The 21520-nt window shown below is 41.9% G+C and overlaps 2 protein-coding genes across 3 annotated transcripts in view; one reads left to right on the top strand and one right to left on the bottom strand.

The window, feature by feature from the left end:
- Positions 1 to 815: 815 nt before the first annotated feature.
- LOC148892250 (endonuclease V-like) overlaps positions 816 to 21520 on the bottom strand; it is a 148581-nt gene continuing 127876 nt past the window's right edge. The window contains exon 9 of one of the 2 annotated variants that reach the window (XM_089007075.1): positions 816 to 929. The gene's annotated coding sequence lies outside the window, so the exon portion shown is untranslated. Of the gene's footprint in view, positions 930 to 21340; positions 21360 to 21520 lie in introns of those variants that run through there. The other variant, XM_089007077.1, reaches the window with a different exon arrangement.
- On the top strand, positions 5498 to 12236 carry LOC148892251 (neuronal pentraxin-1-like). Its single transcript, XM_089006748.1, has 5 exons — positions 5498 to 5932; positions 7023 to 7230; positions 9263 to 9504; positions 9750 to 9929; positions 11184 to 12236. Exons 1-5 carry the CDS (start codon positions 5501 to 5503, stop codon positions 11403 to 11405), a joined length of 1284 nt encoding a protein of 427 aa, XP_088862874.1. The 5' UTR covers positions 5498 to 5500; the 3' UTR covers positions 11406 to 12236.

The raw sequence follows: 21520 nt of genomic DNA, 5'->3' as shown, positions 1-21520 counted from the left end.
CAGTGACCAACAGTGATAAGATTTGTGCTGAAAGTAAGAATAAATAGGGAGAAATAGGACAACCTTGACGGATTGTATCTTTGTATTGCTATTGGTTGGGCGACTGACGTCAGTGAAGCTCCCTCACTCCAGTTACGTCTGTGACGCATGTGTGGAGAGAAGGTACTTCAGTCAAACCTTTTAATTTCATGTTTAATTTAAATATATGCATATATTTTACTTGAACACATAATTGTATTTATCTCAAATGAAAACTAAAATAAAACGATTTTGCAATAGAGGGAAAACTCAGCTCTTGCCATCCATCCTTCTTTAATGATTGAACAATGATCATTATATTTATTTAGATTCATATATCATGGCTTTATAGTTTCCTTCATCATGTTTGAACAGTGTACATTTGGGCTTCAGGGGTTTCTGCCCAACCATCACATTTGAAACTAAAACAACCGCTACTTATTCCTGAAAGAAGAAAAATATATCACTCTGCGAGTGAACTTTTCTGCATTTCCCACCACACTGTTACAAAATACAGTAGTGGGAATAATTTACACCCCCCCCCCCCACACACACACACATACATTGAGTACCATAATCAATGACTGTACAGCTTGGTTGGCCTTGGCCAGAGCGAAAGTGTGGCGTCACACGTGTGTATGATTTTGAAGTGCGCTTTTCAACCCTTTCATGTCTTTCAATTCCTTGATCTCCTTGATGTGCGTCTCACCCTGACGCATAGCACATGCTTGAAAATGGTATAAAAGGAGCTGTCGCGGGACAGAGAGATTGGGCGAACCACGGGGCAGAATCATCTCAGACTCATCTCGGACTCACGCCGGGCGTCGGACGGACATCACGGCACGACTTGCTCGACTCCACGCCACGATCAAGCTCTGCGCGTCACCTGCCTGGGAGATCTGACAACGAACCTATACTTACAAATAAAGAGAAACATCAAACTCTTTAAAAGAACCGCTTTGAGGCCAAAACGTAGATACAGTAAAGTCTTCTCAGTGCAGAGGTCATGAGCTCAAGACCCAGTCCGGCACCGTGTGGACTTTGCATGTTCTCTCCAGGCCCGCGTGGGTTTTCGCCGGGTCCTCCGGTTTCCTCCCGCATTCCAAAAAACATGCATGGCACTCTAAATTGTCCATCAGTGTGAGTGTGAGTGTAACTGGTTGTTTGTGTATGTGTGCCCTTTGATTGGCTAGCAATCAATTCAGGATGGGATCGGCTCCAGCACCTCCCGCGACCCTAATAAGGATTAAGCAGTCTGGAAAATGGATGGATGAAATACTATTATAATTATATACAGTCCAGTATATTATACCATTATATTTAATGGTAATAAGTTCGAGATTTGACACTGTACAGAACAAGCTTACTTGAGTCCTGCACTCCATTGAATAGTTGAATCATTTTTATCAAAAAAAAAAAAATATTGGTTACAGTTTGCAGTGATGTTCATCAACATGTTCGACATTTTACTACATGAAACAGGAATGTTTTTTCAATGTTGTTTCCAGCAAGTTTAGTGCCAAGTGGACAAAGCATACAGTATATGCACTCCCTACAACCTTTCTTCCTTTCTCCGGCGATTCTCAGTCAATCTTTCTGCATTATATTCTCCACCACGAGATCAAATGCTGGATAAATAAGCATGCCGCGTTCTGCCAGCGTGTGAAATGGCTCGTATCTGTCTTTGCCATTAGACAGTGGGTTCTATTATGAAGCTTTGCATTATTCAGCAGGCCTGAGAGACTGATCGTTCCGGATTTGAGTCCTTTTCCATCCCGCCCCTGGTGTCCCACTCAGTATGCTTCCCGGCAAATGTATGGAACTGAGCATGGATGTGGACTTGAAGAACCTATCGATAACGGTCTATGACAGACATGGGCATCCTTCGGCCCGCGGGCTTTTTAATCCGGCCCGCCGAAGTTGCCCAAATTATAATAAAAACAGTGTCTGAAACTCATGACAAAAAGTTAGCGGGACAACAGGGCAGATAACTGAAAAGTTGCCTGCCCCATTCATTACAACTTGAAACACAATGAGACAACTAATCACATTAAAAAAAAACATTGTCACGAAGTACAATGCTTTTTTTAAATGAAGAATGTACCTACTATAAATGCTACCTTGCTTAATTTACGGTAAATGTGTATGGCTGTAGATTTTGCTGCAGTAGTCGCTTTTCATTGTGGTGCACAATGCAATGTTTGCATTGCTTCCTAGGAGCCACGAAGCCCCTTTCATAAGTCTCAAGTACACTTTACAGTCACGGTTTAATGTAAATTTACGTTTTGTAGCGTCACATATGTTGTTAGCTTCCTTAGAATCTTTCTTCTGGGCTGATGTTCTGTGCATCTATTTTGGAAAATGATATGCAAATGCATGACTTTATAACGCTTGCGAAAGTCCGGAAGAAAGAAGCAGGATTCTGATTGGCTGCCGTGCCGAGTATGCAAATTTCAACTGCAAGTAGCCTATGTCCGTGTGCTCGGCGACCGTACACATGTACTGTTTGCACGTGACGGCGAGGGCGTCCGTGGAGAGTTTGTAGAGCGCGCGGTCAGGACAATCCATCCATGATTTGGCGGAATTTAACACAAGTAGGTATTATTGAGCTTGAATATTTCGTTGTGTAATAATATGTTTTGAATGTTGAAAGTAATTCCATTTTTCAATAAATGTTGATTTCTTTAACTTTGCCCCTTCAATGAAAACTTATTAAAAACAGACGCAATCTTGATGAATCACAGTGCATATGTTATTTTAATCTATTTCCATTTCCTCCTCCAAGTATCTGCGAAATAGTATGTAAACGCCATATTCCTTGAGACAAATTTATTAACTGATCAGGGATATTTTTCATATTTGAAATACAATTAATACATTGGGTTGTAGTGTTCTTTCTGTGCTATGAGGTTTGCACACACTGCATTTAAAGCACAGCCGGCACCATTTTTTTTTTGTTTCCCACTGACATCAGAAAAACGTTTTATAGCATCTAAAATACCCAAATCAGGCAGGCTGATATTTTTTAGTTAAATGAAAAACACCAATAAAAATGACTTCAAAATGAATCCGGAAATGGCCAGTTTCAGAAGGTCCCACCCCCTTGTTCATGACGTCACACCAAGACGTCTTGCCTTGCACGAGAATCAAAACAATGGCTTCAGATTCGGAGAAGATGCTTTCTTGTTTTTCATCCAGTTATGAATATGATTCAAATAGTTCTGAAAAGGAAAGCATAAATGTTTGCAATTGATTAAAGGTGTCCTCCAATATCAATTCGAGCCGTCAATGACAGAAATATAGCACCCAGAAAATGCAGAAGATTGCGCCAAGCTCTGTTGGAAATGGGCTGATTTGTCAGCTGGGAATTTTTGTCAGCGAATATCAAATAGTTGTCTTGGTGCAACACATAAGGATTCACTATCGCGTTATTTATGTGTTTTCCTTCTAATTTCGCCATCAACACGGATCAACACGAAGTTTTCAGACTAAACAAAGTACCACAAAATGCTTTGTGTGTCGCTTTCTTGGTCAGGGGCGGTCCAAACGTGACGTCACATGGGGATCGTCATCGACTCGAAAACAAGACTTCATGAATATTCAGCGCAAGTCTTAAAACTTAAACTATAGCTATATGCTGTGGAATCTTTGTAAAATACTCTCAGTCGAAGTCATTTGAAGTGATTTTACAAATTATGGACATAACTTGTCCGAGGCGTCGGTTGTCCTTTAATGCTTTAGGTTTAGTATTTCCGGCCCAAACACCAAATGCTCCTGGCCCGGCCCTCTGTCAAATTTTAGAACCCAATGCGGCCTGCAAGTCAAAAAGTTTGCCCACCCCTGGTCTATGAGCACCAAGGATGATTAGGTCTGTTATATATTGCAGTCTGAAAATATTTTCCTCCAGTGTTAGAGCTGGCTGACACATGCAAGGAAGGAAGCCTGGAAAATGTGACAGACCATATGGTGCTGTGAGACCTTTTTAAGGTGTGACATCTTGTGGATCGCATGGCAAACTACACTTGTTTGATAGTAAACCACACTGGCATTGTGATTAAAAACCTGCAAACTCTGCTCCTTGTTGGCAAATCAAATACAACAAAAAGGTGCTTGTAGATATGGAGCAAGGTTATGAGAGCCAATGACACGTATTCTGCTCAGGTCAGGAGATTGTCGTACATGTTTTTCTTCGAGCAATTAACCTTCCATCCACTATTTGTTTCATATGCCACTGCTTGCCTGAGGCTCGGCATTTTGCTGATTACAACACACTGGATCAATAATTAAACAAATTAAAGTGGACTTATGGGTCAATTTTCCAACCACCTTCGGTCGATGGCCGTGGAGTCGTCATGCCTAAGTCTAAAAACTTCCTGCAACTTAAGTGAATTACAAATGTCTCACCAGAACATTTGTCTCCCAATTCTGTTTGTGACCATAGTTTTACACAGCACAGCGATGCAACTGAGACATAAAATCGTTGAGTCTGAGTCGTTGAGCTCATTTGGCAGGAGAATGCATTGTAACGTAAAGAGCACATTTCACATTTTTTTCTACTCTGAATTCTTCTCGTGTAACATTTGTTTTTGCGTACTGATGGAAAATTAATGTGTTATGTCGTGTTGCTTTTTATTTTCATTAAAACATACTAGTAAGCTCTTATCTTCAATGAGTCGTTTTTGTAGATGATTTTTACTGCTTACAACAAGTTTATCCAGACTGTTAGATATTTTGTCGACAATGAGTAGGGTTACACAAAGGGCTATCAAAGAAAGAAAAAAAAACTTCAAACACAACACTTTGGTCTCAACCTTCATTATTATTTGGACAATCACTGAATGGAAAATGCAAGGAAAGCATATCAGTCCGCTGTTTTTAATCATTACCAAGCAAATTTCCTTCTGGGAGATCCCACGGATTGCTGGTGTGACTGTAACATGAGAAGTCGGTCATTATTAAAATACTGTGCAGCAAATTATACAATGTGTGTTTTTTTAATTGGGGGAGGGGTGGAGTGTTCCCTCAAGCTCCTTTAAGAGGGCGCATTCATTGTTTTACCTTAGAAGCCGACATTTTCCATGATAGTCTTATTTTTAGTAATTTCCCTGTATAGTACTGTCGAATTTTGATTTGAAACTATGATGGGTGCCTACTGGTATAATCTGTGTTCATTATTTGGATGGGATTTTTATATATTTATTTTTTGCTCATTCATTTCTTTGCTTTCACGACTGTGTCCACGCACGAGTCTGGAAGCTTCTGTTTGGCATTGATCAAACGCGTGGGCGACTGTTGCGCGCTTCGTGCACGACCTTAAAGAATGGGTCGGACTCCGAGTGCCTCCTCTCGGAGCTGCGACGAATGGGGACGTGCGCCATGCACGCTATATAGCGCCCTCTTATATATATAAGAGGGCGCAGATCGCTGCGGCTGCAAGATTCAGCGAACAGCTCCGCGGTGCTGAACATCGAGAGCAGCGCGAATGGAAGGAAACATGGACCAACTGCCGTGGAAAGTTGTTCTCCTTTGTTGCCTGGCCACCGCGGAGAGCTCCACGCAAGACTTAGGACAGAGGAAGTTTATTTGCACGTCGGTGCCCAAGGATATGGACTTGTGTGCGGCCACTATGCAGAACAGCGGGCCGGCGGAGGACCTGAAGACGACCGTGATGCAACTACGAGAAACCGTGCTGCAGCAAAAAGAGACCATTATGAACCAGAAGGAAACCATCAGGGAACTAACGTCCAAGTTGAGTCGCTGCGAGAGTCAGAGTTTCCCTGCCGCGGCGGGACCCGGAGGGAGGCGGCCGGGAGCCAAGAATACCATGGGGGATATTTCACGGGGGACCGCAGAGACACTGGCCCAGCTGGGACACACTTTACAGACTCTCAAACAGAGACTGGAGAACCTCGAGGTAGGCAAGTTCAAGTACAGCCAAGTTCTCTGGGTCCTCTGTATGAAACCAAGCCACATGTCACACACAGCGCATCTTTGAAGGAGCATGGACCGAACACTTGCGTGTCAATTCGTTAGGAGACAACCGTACAGTAGAATGATGCAACAGACTGTATCATACATACAGTTTCGAAAACAATCTCGATCGTAATCTCAGAAAGTGATGGATAGATGGATAGATGGGTAGATGGATAGATGGGTAGATGGGTAGATGGATAGATAGATAGATAGATAGATAGATAGATAGATAGATAGATAGATAGATAGATAGATAGATAGATAGATAGATAGATAGATAGATAGATAGATAGATAGATAGATAGATAGATAGATAGATAGATAGATAGATAGATAGATAGATAGATAGATAGATAGATAGATGGGCGGGCAGGGAGAGAGAGAGAGAGAGAGAGAGAGAGAGAGAGAGAGAGAGAGAGAGAGAGAGAGAGAGAGAGAGAGAGAGAGAGAGAGAGAGAGAGAGAGAGAGAGACATTGTTACATCACATGAGGGAATTATATTATCATTATTTTGGCTATAGCATGAAGAGAGAATTATCCAGCAGAGCAAAAACAATCTAAAAGAGCACTGCTGACAAGCAAATAGGATAGCTAATCGAAGTAATTAGCTATTGCACCTTATAGGACGGTGAGCGACGTGAGCGTGTCTGAATCGCATTTGCTGTTGTGTCCGTGGGCAATGCATCACAACTCTCTGGAAAGGTCGCTTTCAATGTTATTCGTTGCCGCTGGATGAAAACAAAACTAACTTGATGTTGAAATAACACCCCGCCTTGATCAAACGCATTTATATTAAAAGCGAATACAGTTTGGATATGATTGAGATTTTGTGCAAGTGTAGTCGACCTTCTAAAGTAGCTGACACAATGAGTGCGCACACAGGAAACATGTGATTAGTGATTAGTTATTCCCAGCAATTTAACATTTGTTAAGACATAAACGCCAAGGCAGATATTTTAAAAGTATCCACCCACAATTAGTCCATAGCAATCGGCTCTTGACGCATGCCTTTCCCCTTCCGTACGCAACAGCAATACAGCCGAGGGAATAACACCGTGCAGGCGAACAGTCTGAAGGATCTGATTCAAAACAAGATAGATGACATGGAGAAGCAGGTTCTGTCTCGGGTCAACACGTTAGAGGAAGCCAAAAGTGGTTCCAGGAATGACAGCGAGCAAAGGAACCGAGTGGAGTCCACGCTCACTTCTCTGCACCACCGCATCACAGACCTGGAGAAAGGTGGGTACATTGGATCTGCCTCATTGAGGTGGGTATAATTAAAGTCGATTTATTGCCCAAGATCGAGAACATCATACCCCCGAAGCCCGATACGATAAGTTCATGAACTCCCATGGACTCAATTTTTTTCTCTCTTATTACCGCTGCTGCGGCATCCGCCGCCTCGCGCGCACACTCCAAGAAGAAAGCTGCATTGCTTTGCATATTTTAAGATGAGTTTTCCTTTGAGCCTTTTGCTGCTTTGCAGACAAGCGCAGACATTGTTACAGAGGGACTTACAAAAGAAGAGGAACAAAAGGGGAAAAAGAAGACAAAATAGAAGCCTGAAGTGATCCAAAGTAAATTTCTGTTGCGAGAAGATAATTGATGATTGGTGCGTCTCCCATGAGCGACTTGTAGCATTTATGGGTCTTTTTCAACTCTCCTTGTGAGTTTGAGAGTGTATTTGTATGCCTTCTTGTGGGGAATTTACATGTTTACCTTTTTGTGCGTGTAATACAACTTCCTCTCACATTTCGAAAAACACACAAGACTTGATATTATCATAGATGTTAATGTGAATTTAAATGGTTGTGTGTATCAATCTGGCCGGTGACTGGCTCGAGACTTGTCCAATGCATATGTTGCCCAAAATCAGCTCGGGAAGTCTCCAGAACAAGAGTGTTAAACTCATTTTTTTCCCGCGGGTCACATTGTAGTTACGGTTTCCTCCCGGGGGCCATTATGAATTTGGAGAAGACATTAGAACAGGGGTCGGGCACCTTTTTGACTAAGAGACCCATAGAAGCAAAATATTTAGAAATATTTTTCAGTGAGAGCCCCCCCACACACTCACACATAATGTGAATGGTTTTCCGTTCCTCGTGATTGATAAAAAATCCAGTCAAACTATTGGAATGAAAGTTAACTTGCCGGGTCCATATGCGAAGTTACTGATAGCTAGCCTGCACATGGCTCATTAGCTTCCACACTTGCTTTCTGCTGTCTCTCGCAGAAGTATATTGATGCAAACGTAAAATTCGACTGTTTCATCAATTATATTGCCTCATTACAAATTAGAATCACAGCAGAACCTGTTCTCTCCACAAAGGCAAATGCTTCGTTCCATTCAAACTGAAGTATGTAATATTAAATGTAAAATTTTGTCAATAATATGTCGTTACAATGTAATATGTCGTTAAAATGTAAAATTTTATTAACTTTGTGCTAATGAACAAGTGGGCTTAATCAAACGGGGTGTTTACCTGTTTCGACAGCAATTGCAACATATGTCAATATCATCCACTCAAAATTGATCTTTCAGCCCACTGCCGCCTAAATAGGAAATGAGCATCCAAAAAGCGTGAATATTTTGATTTATCTGCGAGCCAGTTGCAACCATTAAAAGAGCCATATATGGTTCAAGAGCCATAGTTTCCCGACCCCCGCATTTGAATGTTTACTCCCCCCCATATATTACATGCAGAGTGCACAACAAATTGATCAATAACTAGTTTTCAAATTTGCAGTTAAAAAAAAAAAGAATGTTATTGTGCTTTACATGGGACAATTTGAAATTTTGGTACAGACCTTAGCAAGCATTCTACGATCTCAGAAGTTTGATTCGCTTTCGCGGCCTGAATAAAATGATGTGGCAGGCCAGATTTGGACCCCAGGCCTTGACTTTGACACCTGTGCTCCAGAACAACCATGATCGGCAAAAAGGCACATGGTTTGGAAACGGATGTAGGGATCAATGTGTCATGAGTACATTAAAGGAAATGGATATCTAAAAATGGGAAACATACTTATTTGGTATTACAAATAGCATGACAGAAAATCTATCTTCCATTTGTCACTCTTCAGTTGTGCTCGTATAAATTCCATTCACATCTTCATTGTTGGCTGACGCGCACAACAGACATGAGCATAAATTTTGATGAATGTTGCTCTACCTCTTCCTAATCCCCAAATAGACCCACTCGATAAAAAGAATTCCCATGTGAGCAAAAGCAAACCCATGCAGACGGACTGGTATTAATCTCATGTGCAGGCAAAGAAAACAGACCCACGGATAAGTTCCAGCTGACGTTTCCCCTGAGAACCAACTACATGTACGCCAAAGCCAAGAGGAGTCTCCCCGAGATGTACTCCTTCACTGTTTGTCTGTGGATCAAGTCCAATGCCTCACCTGGGGTGGGAACGTCCTTTTCATATGCTGTCCCGGGTCAGGCCAACGAGATGGTGCTGATTGAATGGGGAAACAACCCAATGGAGATTCTCATTAATGACAAGGTACCACATCTACGCAGTTGGCTCATGTGTTTCTAGTCTGTCTGTATTGTATGACACCATAAGACATAAAGCTAAAGGATGCATTTGATTAAATAACATGTAACTCCCCTGACCCAAATCAGGAAGATGGTACAAAGTGTTAAAGATAAGTAACATTGAAGGCTGTTCACTAGCACCAAGAATATTTTCATTCTGCAAACGCTGCACTCTGAGTGAAGATTTAAATCAACATGTATCTGCTGCAGGTTGCAAAGTTGCCGTTCCTCATTAATGACGGCAAATGGCACCACCTGTGCATCATGTGGACCACCCGAGATGGGATGTGGGAGGCCTTCCAGGATGGTGTGATGAGGGGTAGCGGTGAAAATCTGGCACCGTATCACCCCATCAAACCAGACGGGGTGCTCGTCTTGGGACAGGAACAGGTAGATCAACGCACGGATTGCTGTGCAGCAGTAAAACATCAATTGCAGTTTGAATCTAAGTCTTCCAAATTTGGGTGCATTTTTTTACATTGTCATGTTTCAAATTGCTTTAAAAAATAAGAACAACTACTGAAAATGAGGCACGTGCAAAACAATCAAACGAGCCACCCTTTGAAGTAATGTTAACTGCTGGGTAAAAAAAAAAAGAAAAAAGAAAACTTGATCAATGAAGAAACCACAAACGCAGTTAACATTGACGACACATGGAGGATGCAAAGGCAAAAGTGCAGAAGGAAGATTTATGGCTTGTGCCTGGGAGGCATGTCTGTAGACATTCACTAGTTAAGTCCTCCATACACAGACGACTTAATTTGCCCTCTGTGTTCGTTCCATCCTTGTCTGTTATTGATCTTGACATTGTGTCACTTCAGCTTTACAAAACAGACCTGACCATACCTGACACATGCGCATGTGACCCATTCCTATCCTATGATGTGATAACTTCATTTCATTTTTAGTTATTTTACCAAAAACAAAGCATGGTTTTCATAGCGTTTGACTTTGGAGTGTTTCATAAAGTGTTCCTGCTTTCAATAAACCACAAAATAAAGCTATTTTCATGAAATGAACATGCTCAATATTTGCTGACCTACACGGTGAATGAACAAAAGTGGATTGATTTTAGTGATTTAGGTACTCGAGTGGTTAGCACACCGGCTTCACATTGCAGAGGTCGCCGGTTCGCGTCCTGGTCCCGCCTCCCTGTGTGGAGTTTGCATGTTCTCCCCGGGCCCGCATGGGTTTTCTCCGCGTCCTCCGGTTTCCTCCCACACTCCAAAAACATGCATGGCAGGCAGATTGACCACTCCAAATTGTCCCTAGGTGTGAGTGTGACTGTTGTACGTCTTTGTGTGCCCTGCGATTGGCTGGCAACCAATTCAGGGTGTCCCCCGCCTCGTGCCCGAAGACAGCTGAGATAGGCTCCAGCAACCCCCGCGACCCTAATGAGGAATAAGCGGTACAGAAAATGGATGGATGAAAAAGAAAGCAGAAAGCAAGAAAGATATCTGACGATATTTGCCAATGACAAGTCAAGCGTGTACTGTCACCCGATGTCAGCTTGGATAGGCTAAGTACGAATCTAAATAATAACAAACATTATGGATAACGAATGGCAAGAAGACCTCACAGTCATTCACACGTCACCACCTGCAATATCTTGTGTCTTTTTTTAAATGTGTCTCTTTTTTGCAGGATACACTCGGAGGAGGCTTTGACGCAACACAAGCCTTTGTAGGTGAGTTAGCAAACCTGAATATATGGAATCGAAAACTGTCCATCACCGAAATCTACAACTTGGCAACCTGCAACAGTAAAGCGCCAGCCGGCAATGTCTTCTCTTGGATGGAGAGCAACATTGAAATATTTGGAGGAGCAACCAAATGGTCCTTTGAGCCTTGTCGTTCAGCCAACTAAATTGAATTGAAGCCATAGACAAAAAGGCCGCTGTGTTTTTCTGAGTTTATGTCGTTCTAGTCTTCATTTGATGTTTGTTAGAGGCCATTTGGTTTGGACTTTCATTTTAAGCTTCAATCTGGAATTTCTGTCGCCTGGGCTGAACATCTGGCAACGTAGGCCCCGTGTCTGGACAAATCTCCATCCGAGCAAGGAATTATGTCACAGTTCCCACCTGCTTCTCAGAGGAAGGTTTGTCAATTCTTGTCAGTAGTTGACACTGTGAAGAGATGTCGAACGCGAGACTTTTCTCCCCCTCCTTCTCCCTCTTACCAGCGCTTGGCCCCTGCAGAACACGCATTGTGAGTGACAAAGAGAACAGACGGACCGAACGTAGTGTATGAGTGGAACAAAAGTCAGACAGTGGTACAAGTTAGTTTGCATATGTCGTTTGCTTCAAGTGTTTCTGTAAGACTGTCGCCGACTTGCCAATATTGTTCCAAAGCCTGGGTGCCTTGGGATGTTCCAAATATTCAGCACACCATCAAAAATTTAGGTTGCAAATTCAATCTTCATCCATTTTTGTTCTTCTCTTTTTCAATTTATGGTTTCAGATTGTTTTCTCCAACATGTATTTTGGCGGGTGTTTGTACTGCTCTGTATTAGGAATGTTACAGTATCTGTATCGTAACAGCATGGATGACAGAGTGCTGTGAAAGCATTGTTGAGATCTGCTTTATTATCTTTGGGTATGGGTTTTTTACTGCATTGTTATATGCTCCAAGCATGGCAAACATGAGAGATGAATAATTTAATTTTTGTATAAAAAAAAATTGTGATACTCAACTTCACTGTGCTTTTTCTTGATTTGCAACGAAATGAGCAGCCTTTGAAGTTTGAAGGCGGGCAGTAAATAATAATAATAACAATATATTTAATTAATATGTACCTTTCAAAACTCTCAAAGACACTTTACAGTCACAGGTTACGTCTTTCTGCGGGTCAGCAGCGGCAGCCAGATGTGCCAAGGCTCACTCAACCCGGAACACACACACAGGTCTCTTTTCTTCAACTTGTACTTTCCACAAAATTTAAATGTAAAATAGAAGCACTAAACTGTAAGCAAAATAAATATTAATTGGAGGAGTCAATATAAGTTATAATATGTACTGTATAATAATAATAATAATAATAATAATAATAATAATAATAATAATAATAATAATAATAATAATAATAATAATAATAATAATACATTTCATTCATAAGCGCCTTTCAAAACTCACAAGGTCACTTTACAGTCACAGGATAAGCTTTTCTGTGGATGAGTAGCGGCAGCCACACGCGCCAGCATTCATTCTACCCGGAAGTAACTCAAATAGATAGAAAGCTAGCTAATATGTATCTATTAGCCAGAAAAGCTTATCCTGTGAATGTAAAGTGACCTTAAGGGTTTTTAAAGGTATAAATAATGCGTATAAATGAAACGTATTATTATTATTACTGTATCTATTAGCTAGCTAGCTGGCTTTCTATCTATTTGAGTATTTCGGGTTGTGTGAACGCTATCGCGTGTGGCTGCCACTACTCACCCATATATGGACAACACACTTCTCAGAATTGCATTAACGCAAAAAATGTCGTTCGATAAATGGGTGGAAGATCTAATTCCAAATGTTTAAAAAGTCAACGGCTAACTCTGCCTTCATTCCTCCCACCATATGTTAATGTAAACTATCACATTGCAAGGAATAAATACAAACAAGTCAGCATTACCATGAAGCTGGCCACTGAGTAACAGCAAAGGATTGTGGCCATGTCTGGAATGCTTCGAATGGCAGGGTACAATCCCCACTAAGGTATACATAGTGCGTGTCGTGAAAATATGCAAATCTTTGTTAGAAAGACTCAGTTTTTATGTTAATCCTGTCCTTCAAGTGGATTTTCATGAGAGAGCAAGGGAGAGCAGCAAGAGAGAGCTATAGAAGGAGAGTAAGAGAGGGGGGAGAGAGTTAAGAGAGAGAGAGAGAGAGAGAGAGAGAGAGAGAGAGAGAGAGAGAGAGAGAGACACACACACACACACACACACACACACACACACACACACACACACACACACACACGCACGCACACACGCACACACACGCACACACGCACACACACACACACACACACACACACACACACACACGCACACACACACACACACACGCACACGCGCATCACTTTGCAGTAAACCCCCATGGTGCACTGCAGAAAAGAGCTTGGGTCGAGTAGCAGTGAATATCATGACAAGGCATTTGTACAAAGTGCTCCTGAGTCCCACTCAAGCTCTGTTTTGTTCCAGTAAGGAGAACCGTTTAAGAGGTTGGGGGAAAAACCCCCACTTGGCTGTTTATAGGGAAAGTGTCAGAGTAAGTCGTCCCATGAAAAGTGAACATTAACGACATATTATTGACAAAATAAATTCATCTGCACCCATCAATCCATTTAAGTGGAAATGCATTTCTCTCGTTTGCGGTTGTGTGCATTAGAGCGCCTCTTCTAGTTGACTCCACAATCGACTCTGTCGCAGGAGCAACATGGATGAGGCAATGGGGGGAAATCAAGCCTGCGTCAGTTGAAGAAATGAAAACCAGGTCCACAAGCACGCTACTAAAACCCATCACCATTTTAATATTCCAAATCTCGTCCAAACATCTCAAAAGAAAACCAGTTGTAAACTCTTCAATAATCAGCTCTACGTCATCAGACACTTGGCAACGTTTGTCTACAAAGTACTGTGATCCGATTCACTGTAAACTGGTAAATTGAAACGATTATGGATGAACCAAGTAACAGATGGAGGTGGGAAACAGAAAAACAAAAGAAGACTGCTGTCAGGATTTCAATGAGAAGTTGACAAAATCTCTCGGTTGCCAGTAAGGAACTGGAGGATGATTGTGTTAATACAGCAACCGTGATGAGAGAGACAGGCGGGAGGGTAGTTAGTGGTTTTTACATGCAGAAAAAGGAAGATTTATAAATTTGCTTATAGAGGAAGGAGATTTGGGGAACCGTGCTGAAACAGACATTGGCAAAGAAAAGGTGCAATCGTGAGAGAACTGAAGACAGCCGGCAATAGTACGAGGAGAGGACACTGGAGGTCAAGAGGAAGCTGGGAATTGTCAAGCAGACAATTTATTGTCAAAGGTTGGCTAGAAAGGGACAAATGAGCTACACTGTTTGTCCAGAGATGGAAATCTACTGATGAATGTGGAAGGGGTGCTGTGTGAATTGAACGAGTAAGTTGAGGAGATGATGAATGGGAAAAATTAAAAACACAAAAGGACCGAGTAGGAAGAAACTGTGAGAGAGAAGTTAAACCCGATTAGAAAGGATGATGTGTGGAAAGCTTCAAAGAGGACGAAGAATAGAAAGGCTGTTCATTGTGATCAGATACCGTTGGCAACATGGACGTGCCGGGGGGTGGGGGTGAGGTGTAGACAATGCGTGATTTAACAAGATGTTTTAACTGGATGTTACAGAATGAGAATATTTCTGAGGAGTGGGGGGGGGGGAAGCACGTTGGTTCCAATTTTTAAGACCATCTATTCTATGACATGCACTGCTCAAGCAAATATAAAGGAATTTGGGTCATACATACAACGGAACTTGCGAAAAGTAGTGCAAACCAGGAAATAGAACTGTATCGTTCCTCTTTGCAATTTTTTTTCATGATGATACTAGTGCAGCGTGTTTTACCGGAAACAAATTCCTTGTGTGTTCTACATACATGGCAATAAAGATGATTCTGATTCTGATTCTGATATATATTTTGAGCAGCATTATGTTTCATGCCTAGAAAAAGAACCACAAATCAGAGACATTTATCCAGAAAATGCTGATGTTGAAGTACGGGGAAAGTAAGAACCAGACGCATTATGAATTTTGAAAAAAGTGTGTAGAAAATCTGGAGTGGCGGAGAAGGACATGAATCAGAACAACAGGACAGCGCTCCTTTCTTGTCATTGTCGGCTCCTCAAGCCATGTATCCATCCAGCCGCAGACCGTCCAAGGGTACTGACCTTTCCGCTGAACAAAGCGAGTAGTCTGTGAAAAGGCTGCCAATTACAGGCGCTATAAAACAGGCACTTCTAAAAACAATGGAAATACAAAATACAAGCGGCCAGGAGGTGTCCAGCATCACAGCAGGATTCGTTTTTGTTGCAAATGTAACAGCAAAAATATATACGTACTGGTCATTTTATTTTTATTTTGTGTCTGTGCGTGATTTTTTTTTCTACAGTCTTGGTCTCGTTTCTGTCTTGTTCGGTTTCACTATGGTCTATCCATCACTGCATTCACTGATCATTGAATCAATGAGTCAATCAAACAAAAGAAATGCTAAGAGTGCAATGATGCTTATGTAAAATGTTCTATGAGTGTGGAAATGTTCATGAATCCACATTTTATCAAACGTGTTTCCAATCTATATTTGTATTGAATTTTTTCCCCTCTACTACTCACCATATGGACTTAATCTGACCCGGCACATGCCATGTAGTCTTATCTAAATCAGTCCAAAATTGGCCATGTTTCAATAGCAGAATGAGAGTGATTCATTTCTTGTCCACATATTTTCTCCAAGTCCAAGACCCCGTTCGAGACAAAACTGTATCTCTTCTTTTAGAGGTTGTTTGTCTTTGGAGCGATGTTTGAGTGAATGAGGAGGTGACATACAGTATGTGCTGACATCATATTTGTTCAACAGCTGTGCCCTATGGCTTTCAGTCCAAAGTACGGGTGTTCCAGGCTAGCAAAACAGCACCATTCAATGATAGTTGAGAGGTGGCTGTTTGAAGAAATGCATTTCCGACCATAATATAGCAAGCGCCCTATGACGGATTTATTGTAGTTTGAGAACGGGGGAGGAGAAATGGGTGGTAAATATAGATAGATCTTCATATTTGCAGCTTTTCTCCTCTTTGTGGTGAGATAGCAGGGAGGGGCACACATGGCAGTTCCTCATCAGCAAAGTCCTCCAAGAAGTATTCGTCGAGGATAATGAGGTTTCCTAGGCAGTGTGGGGATCAAAGCGGATATAGAACGCAGCAGGAGGCTACTCTGAGATGGCCAATAAAATGATTATTGCAACATTACTCTTGATACAATATCCAGATTACACTTGTCCTTGTGGGCTTGATGAATCCATTGCATGGACAGTGTAGCATCAGTGTCGGACTCCGGTAATTGAAGTCCGCATTACTCCATTTTTTTCTGTATTACACTGCTGAAAGACACCTGATATAATACAATCAATAAATCAACAAGATCTACAGGAGCTTGATAACAATCCTGATCATTTGAATCAGCAGGAAGAGATGGAAAACAGGCAGGATGACGTCATATGAGAAGTTTGACCCCTCTGCATGAGGGGATTTCCTCCGCTTGTGCGTGACAATGTGAGAGTGTCAGAAGTCTTTGTGGCAGAAGAAGTCGAAGGTGCAAGAAAATGTGAAGTTAATCAGCGGGTGCGGCATGGAAAAGTATAAACAATTGAAGTAATAATATCAGAATTTAGTCAAATAATTGCAGATCTTTTGGTTCTCTTCATGTTCAGACAAATTCTATTTAAGTAACTGCTTGATTGAACAGGTTTAAAATTTGGGTGTGTTCAATGATAATAAGATAAGCTTTCCCCCCAAAAAAATAATGATGACAGCTTGGAATGTTTTTCCTTATACAGTGATACCTCTGCTTACGAATGCTTTCGCTAACGGACTTTTTGCCTTACGAACATTCAATTCGTGAGAATATAATCTAGGCCAGGGGTCAGGAACCTATAGCTCGCGAGCCATATATGGCTCTTTTGATGATTGCATATGGCTTGCCGATAAATATTACATATTATAATACATATTGTCATTTTTTTCGTCGTTCATTTCCCATTGGGGCTGCAGTTGGCGGAAAGCGCAATTTTGATTGGATGACACTGACCTAGAATGGCCGAAAGCGCCATGTTAATTGGATGATAGTGGCCGTCATGTTGAAACAGGTAAACGCCCCTTTAAATGAGCCCAACTTGTACACTTCAGCCTGAATGCACATACAATACCATCGATGAAACAGTCGAATGCCAGTGACGTTTTAACAAGCCCCATGTTAACGTTAGCATCGACATACTTCTGCGAGAAGTAGATTGCAAATAGCAAGTGTGGAAGCTTATGAGCCGTGTGCAGGCTAGCTAGCAGTAACTTCACCTCTGGACCGGCAAATTGAATTTCATTCCGATCGTTTGCCTGGATTTTTACCAATCACGAGGAACGGAAAACCATCCATGTTAACGGTGAGTACTATCACAAAGTTATTTTCAATAATACATTCTGATATTTTGTTGAAAAGTGGCCGCGCGTGCGCGTGTGTGTGCGTGCGCGCACGCGAGCGTTTGTGTGTGCGCGCGCGCGTGCGTGTGGCTCTCGCTGAAAAACATTTCTAAATATTTTAGTTTTATGGCTCTCTTAGTCAAAAAGGTTCCCGCCCCCTGATCTAGGCATACGAACCAGTTTTCGGGCAATACGCGGAGCGCCACAATGGCTGGCGGATTCATTTTTGGCGGATGAACACCAAACCACACGACCAAACACCGCCACTGTGGCTACCGTACTTTTTTTTACTTTTCCACACACCCTTTCTCTGAGTGCATACGTGGATTGTTATCAAGGATACATTTGCTATTATGAGACCAAAAAAGACCCCACCGCAGGCTAGTGTTCAGCCAAAGACAAAATTTCGGTTGAGCAGAGGAAGGAGACAATCGAGAAACACGAACGAGGTGTGCATTTGTGTGACTTAGCATCCCAGTACCTGTATGCTAAGTTGACCATTGCTACGTGTGGCTAAGGGTGTTTCTGTATTGTCTACGCAACGGTCTCATGAGAAGAGGTTGATTTGGATTCACGAAATTGTGTGGAATTGTCTATGTGTGTGTGTGTGTGTGTGTGTATGTGTGTATGTGTGTGTGTATGTGTGTATGTGTTTGTGTAAACAAGGGATTTCATAGATTGAAAGTTTCTTTAGTTAAAATTCAAGTCATGAGCCTTTGAAATATTTCTGGTTGACTCAATGAAAAAGATATACAGTGGGGTCTCGGTTTACGAACACCTTGCCTTACAAACTTTTCAGAATACGAACGTTAAATTTTTGAAAATCAAACCTTGGATTAAGCACTACTTTTCGCGATACACACCCCACACCACGGCTGCCGGAGTAATCTTTGGCGGAAGAGCACCAAAGCACACGACCGAACAGCGCCCCAGATGGCCTACCTTTCCAAACCCCTTTTTCTATGAGTGCACACGTCGATTGTCTTCAATGATACTTTTGCTGTTATGGGATCGAAAAAGACCCCACCACAGGCTCATGTTCAGCCGAAGACGACACAAAAGAAAACTACAGTCGAGGAGAAGGAGATCATTGAGAAACACGAACGCGGTGTGCGTTTGTCTGATTTAGCGGCCCAGTACCGATATGATAAGTCCACCATTGCTACCATACTTCGCAACAAAGCTTTACACAAAGGCTTTATTTACTCGATGCTTTCACGTGACTAATGACACCGAACTATCCCTTACGGCCTATTGGAAGGACCATTTCAATGTGTATCATTGTGTTCAGCTGATAGAAAAGGCTTGGTATGATGTGACCCTTCGATCCTTGAAAGCAGCATGGAAGAATTTGTGGCCGGCATGCATCTTTGAGAGACTTTGACATCAAGGAGTTTGTTGCTGACCATAATGAGGTCCTCAACACAGAGGATTGCCTTCAAGAGGACAAGCGGAAGCAAGCCATTCAGGAGTTGTTATCTGACGGCGAGGAGGAGATGGCTGCAGCATCAAGTGAGAGCATCAACGCAATGTTGGCTAAGTGGAATGATGTGCAGGCTTTTATTGAACAGTTCCATCCAGAAAAGACTGTGGCTATGAGAATCATCAACATGATAAATGATAATGTGATGCCTCAGTATCGTAAGACCTTACAAGTCAGAAAGGAACAGGTGTCAATTAAGAGCCATCAATGACCATCACAAAAGTAAATAAAGTGACTTTATTATACAGTGCAATGTATTTCTTCCATTACAATACAACAGCACATTTATTATACATAGAATAAGGTATGTAGTTTTAAGGCTTATTTCGTTGAAAATTATATTTTATGGAGAGCTGGGAACGGATTATTCTCATTTTAATGGTTTCCTATGGGAAATTATTTTTTGGGATACACACTTTTCACCTTACACACTCTGTCTGGTAACCAATTAAGTTCGTAAGGCAAGGCCCCACTGTATAAGGAAATTGCAGGCTTTTCTGGTTAGCAACATTAATTTCCTGTTACTCCTGAAATGTTTACTAAAATCTCTCTAGTGACAGGCAATTTTCAATCACAGCTGGATTATTTACTGACCTACTCTAAATGTGACTGTGCGTAAACATAAATTACAAAAATAATCACAGTGTATTGAATTCCTCATTACATTTTTCGATGTACGGTAGTTGCTCAGTACTTTTACATTTGATCATCTCATGTATTCTTTTTCAGGCATTCAAATTCTTTTACATGTAAATTTCGTGAACCCAGCACCGGCAGACGCGTGCTTGTTATTTATTTTCACTATCGTGCATGCTCACCTTCCCGTTTAGCACAAATATTTACATATTATTGTTACCCGCAACCTTTTTGCATCTCCAAGTCTCTCTCGCTCTCTCACACAAAATAACACAAAAAGGCATTGACGACGTGGCGATTAGGTTTGAGGTCAGCCGAATGGTAAAAATACATGAGTTGATCTTTTTGAGCGTACATCCCTCGTTTCAAAGACTAAAGGGGATCAGGGTGGGTTGTAAGCGAGTTGATGTAACTAGGCCAAGTCAAGGGGTGATTATCCAAACACAAAGAGTGAATAAAAGAGTCGGGAAACCTATGAATTACTTGATTGAGGCGACAGGGATAAAAGGAAAAATGGATCTAATGGACCATACAGTACTGTCGGTCAGATGGGGAAGGAAGAGGGCACAGGTTTGAGAGGTTCACAGTCTGTTCACAGTCAGTCGCTCCCTGTATGCAATTACATTTTCCCTTTTAAAGCTTCCTTTCTTAGGATAGCCACCTCCACCTCACACTCCACCCCCACTGTATTTCCCTCTCTCGCTGTGAAACTCAGCACCGCAATGGCGTAATGAATAATTAAGGAAGCCTAAATCAGGATTGAACATTTGTGTTGCGGTTTGTATCCTTTGTTTCTGATACGGCAGGCAAGCGTTCAGAACAAAAACCCCAATCAAAGTAAACCTTCCCTCAAAAAACATTGTGTTATTCTGCAAGCATCGATGTGAGAATACCCTTGAAAACACACCATCCATGCAGTGAAATTCGCTGAGCCATCCCCCTGCTGGGAGAGGACTCTGTATGCTGAATTGAATATGTAATGATACAGAGCAATAAAAAACATCCACAATAAATATTCCCGAGTATTTTTTTTGTGGTGAAGGGAAACCTTTTGAGAATGCTGAGTTAATCTTCTGGGAATAAAAACAGCGCATTTGAAGGATAAAAGTTCTTTTGGGAAGAGATCTTTTGGGATGTTTGACGTGGAAGAAAAAGAACAACATGGTGATGTGGATGCGGTTGAGGGTGAAGGTGAGACTGCGCTGAATGCATGTGCATAACAAGTGTGCTTGTGTGTGTGTCTGGACACCAACCAGGGTGAGTACCTGCCTGAGTGGGTCACGGATGTGGAACACAAGGTGAATACTTTCTGTGTTTTCGTTTGAATGAGTGTGAGGGTGTAACTGCAGGGTGTTACGGAGAGACGACAATGGAAACTGTTGTGTGCAAATTGAAGCACATTTACATGAAGTCCTTACTGAAGTCCTCCATTAATTGGCCAAAATCTGCCATTCAGGGAGCCAACTTCCTTACCCTCCTCCATGTGGCCTCCTGGGAAATAAGGTACAGAAGTGTCAGAGCCTCCTTCTCAATATTCACATTCTCTCTGTCTGTCTCTGTGTCTCTCTGTCTATCTCTCTCTCTCTCTCTCTCTCTCTCTCTCTCTCTCTCTCTCTCTCTCTCTCTCTCTCTCTCTCTCTCTCTCTCTCTCT

This window comes from Hippocampus bargibanti, linkage group LG10 (assembly GCF_051943395.1).
Source record: "Hippocampus bargibanti isolate YZ-2025 linkage group LG10, ASM5194339v1, whole genome shotgun sequence".
Classification (NCBI taxonomy): Eukaryota; Metazoa; Chordata; class Actinopteri; order Syngnathiformes; family Syngnathidae; genus Hippocampus; species Hippocampus bargibanti.
Note: the sequence above shows the minus strand (reverse complement) of the source record. Positions and strands in the feature narration are given on the sequence as shown.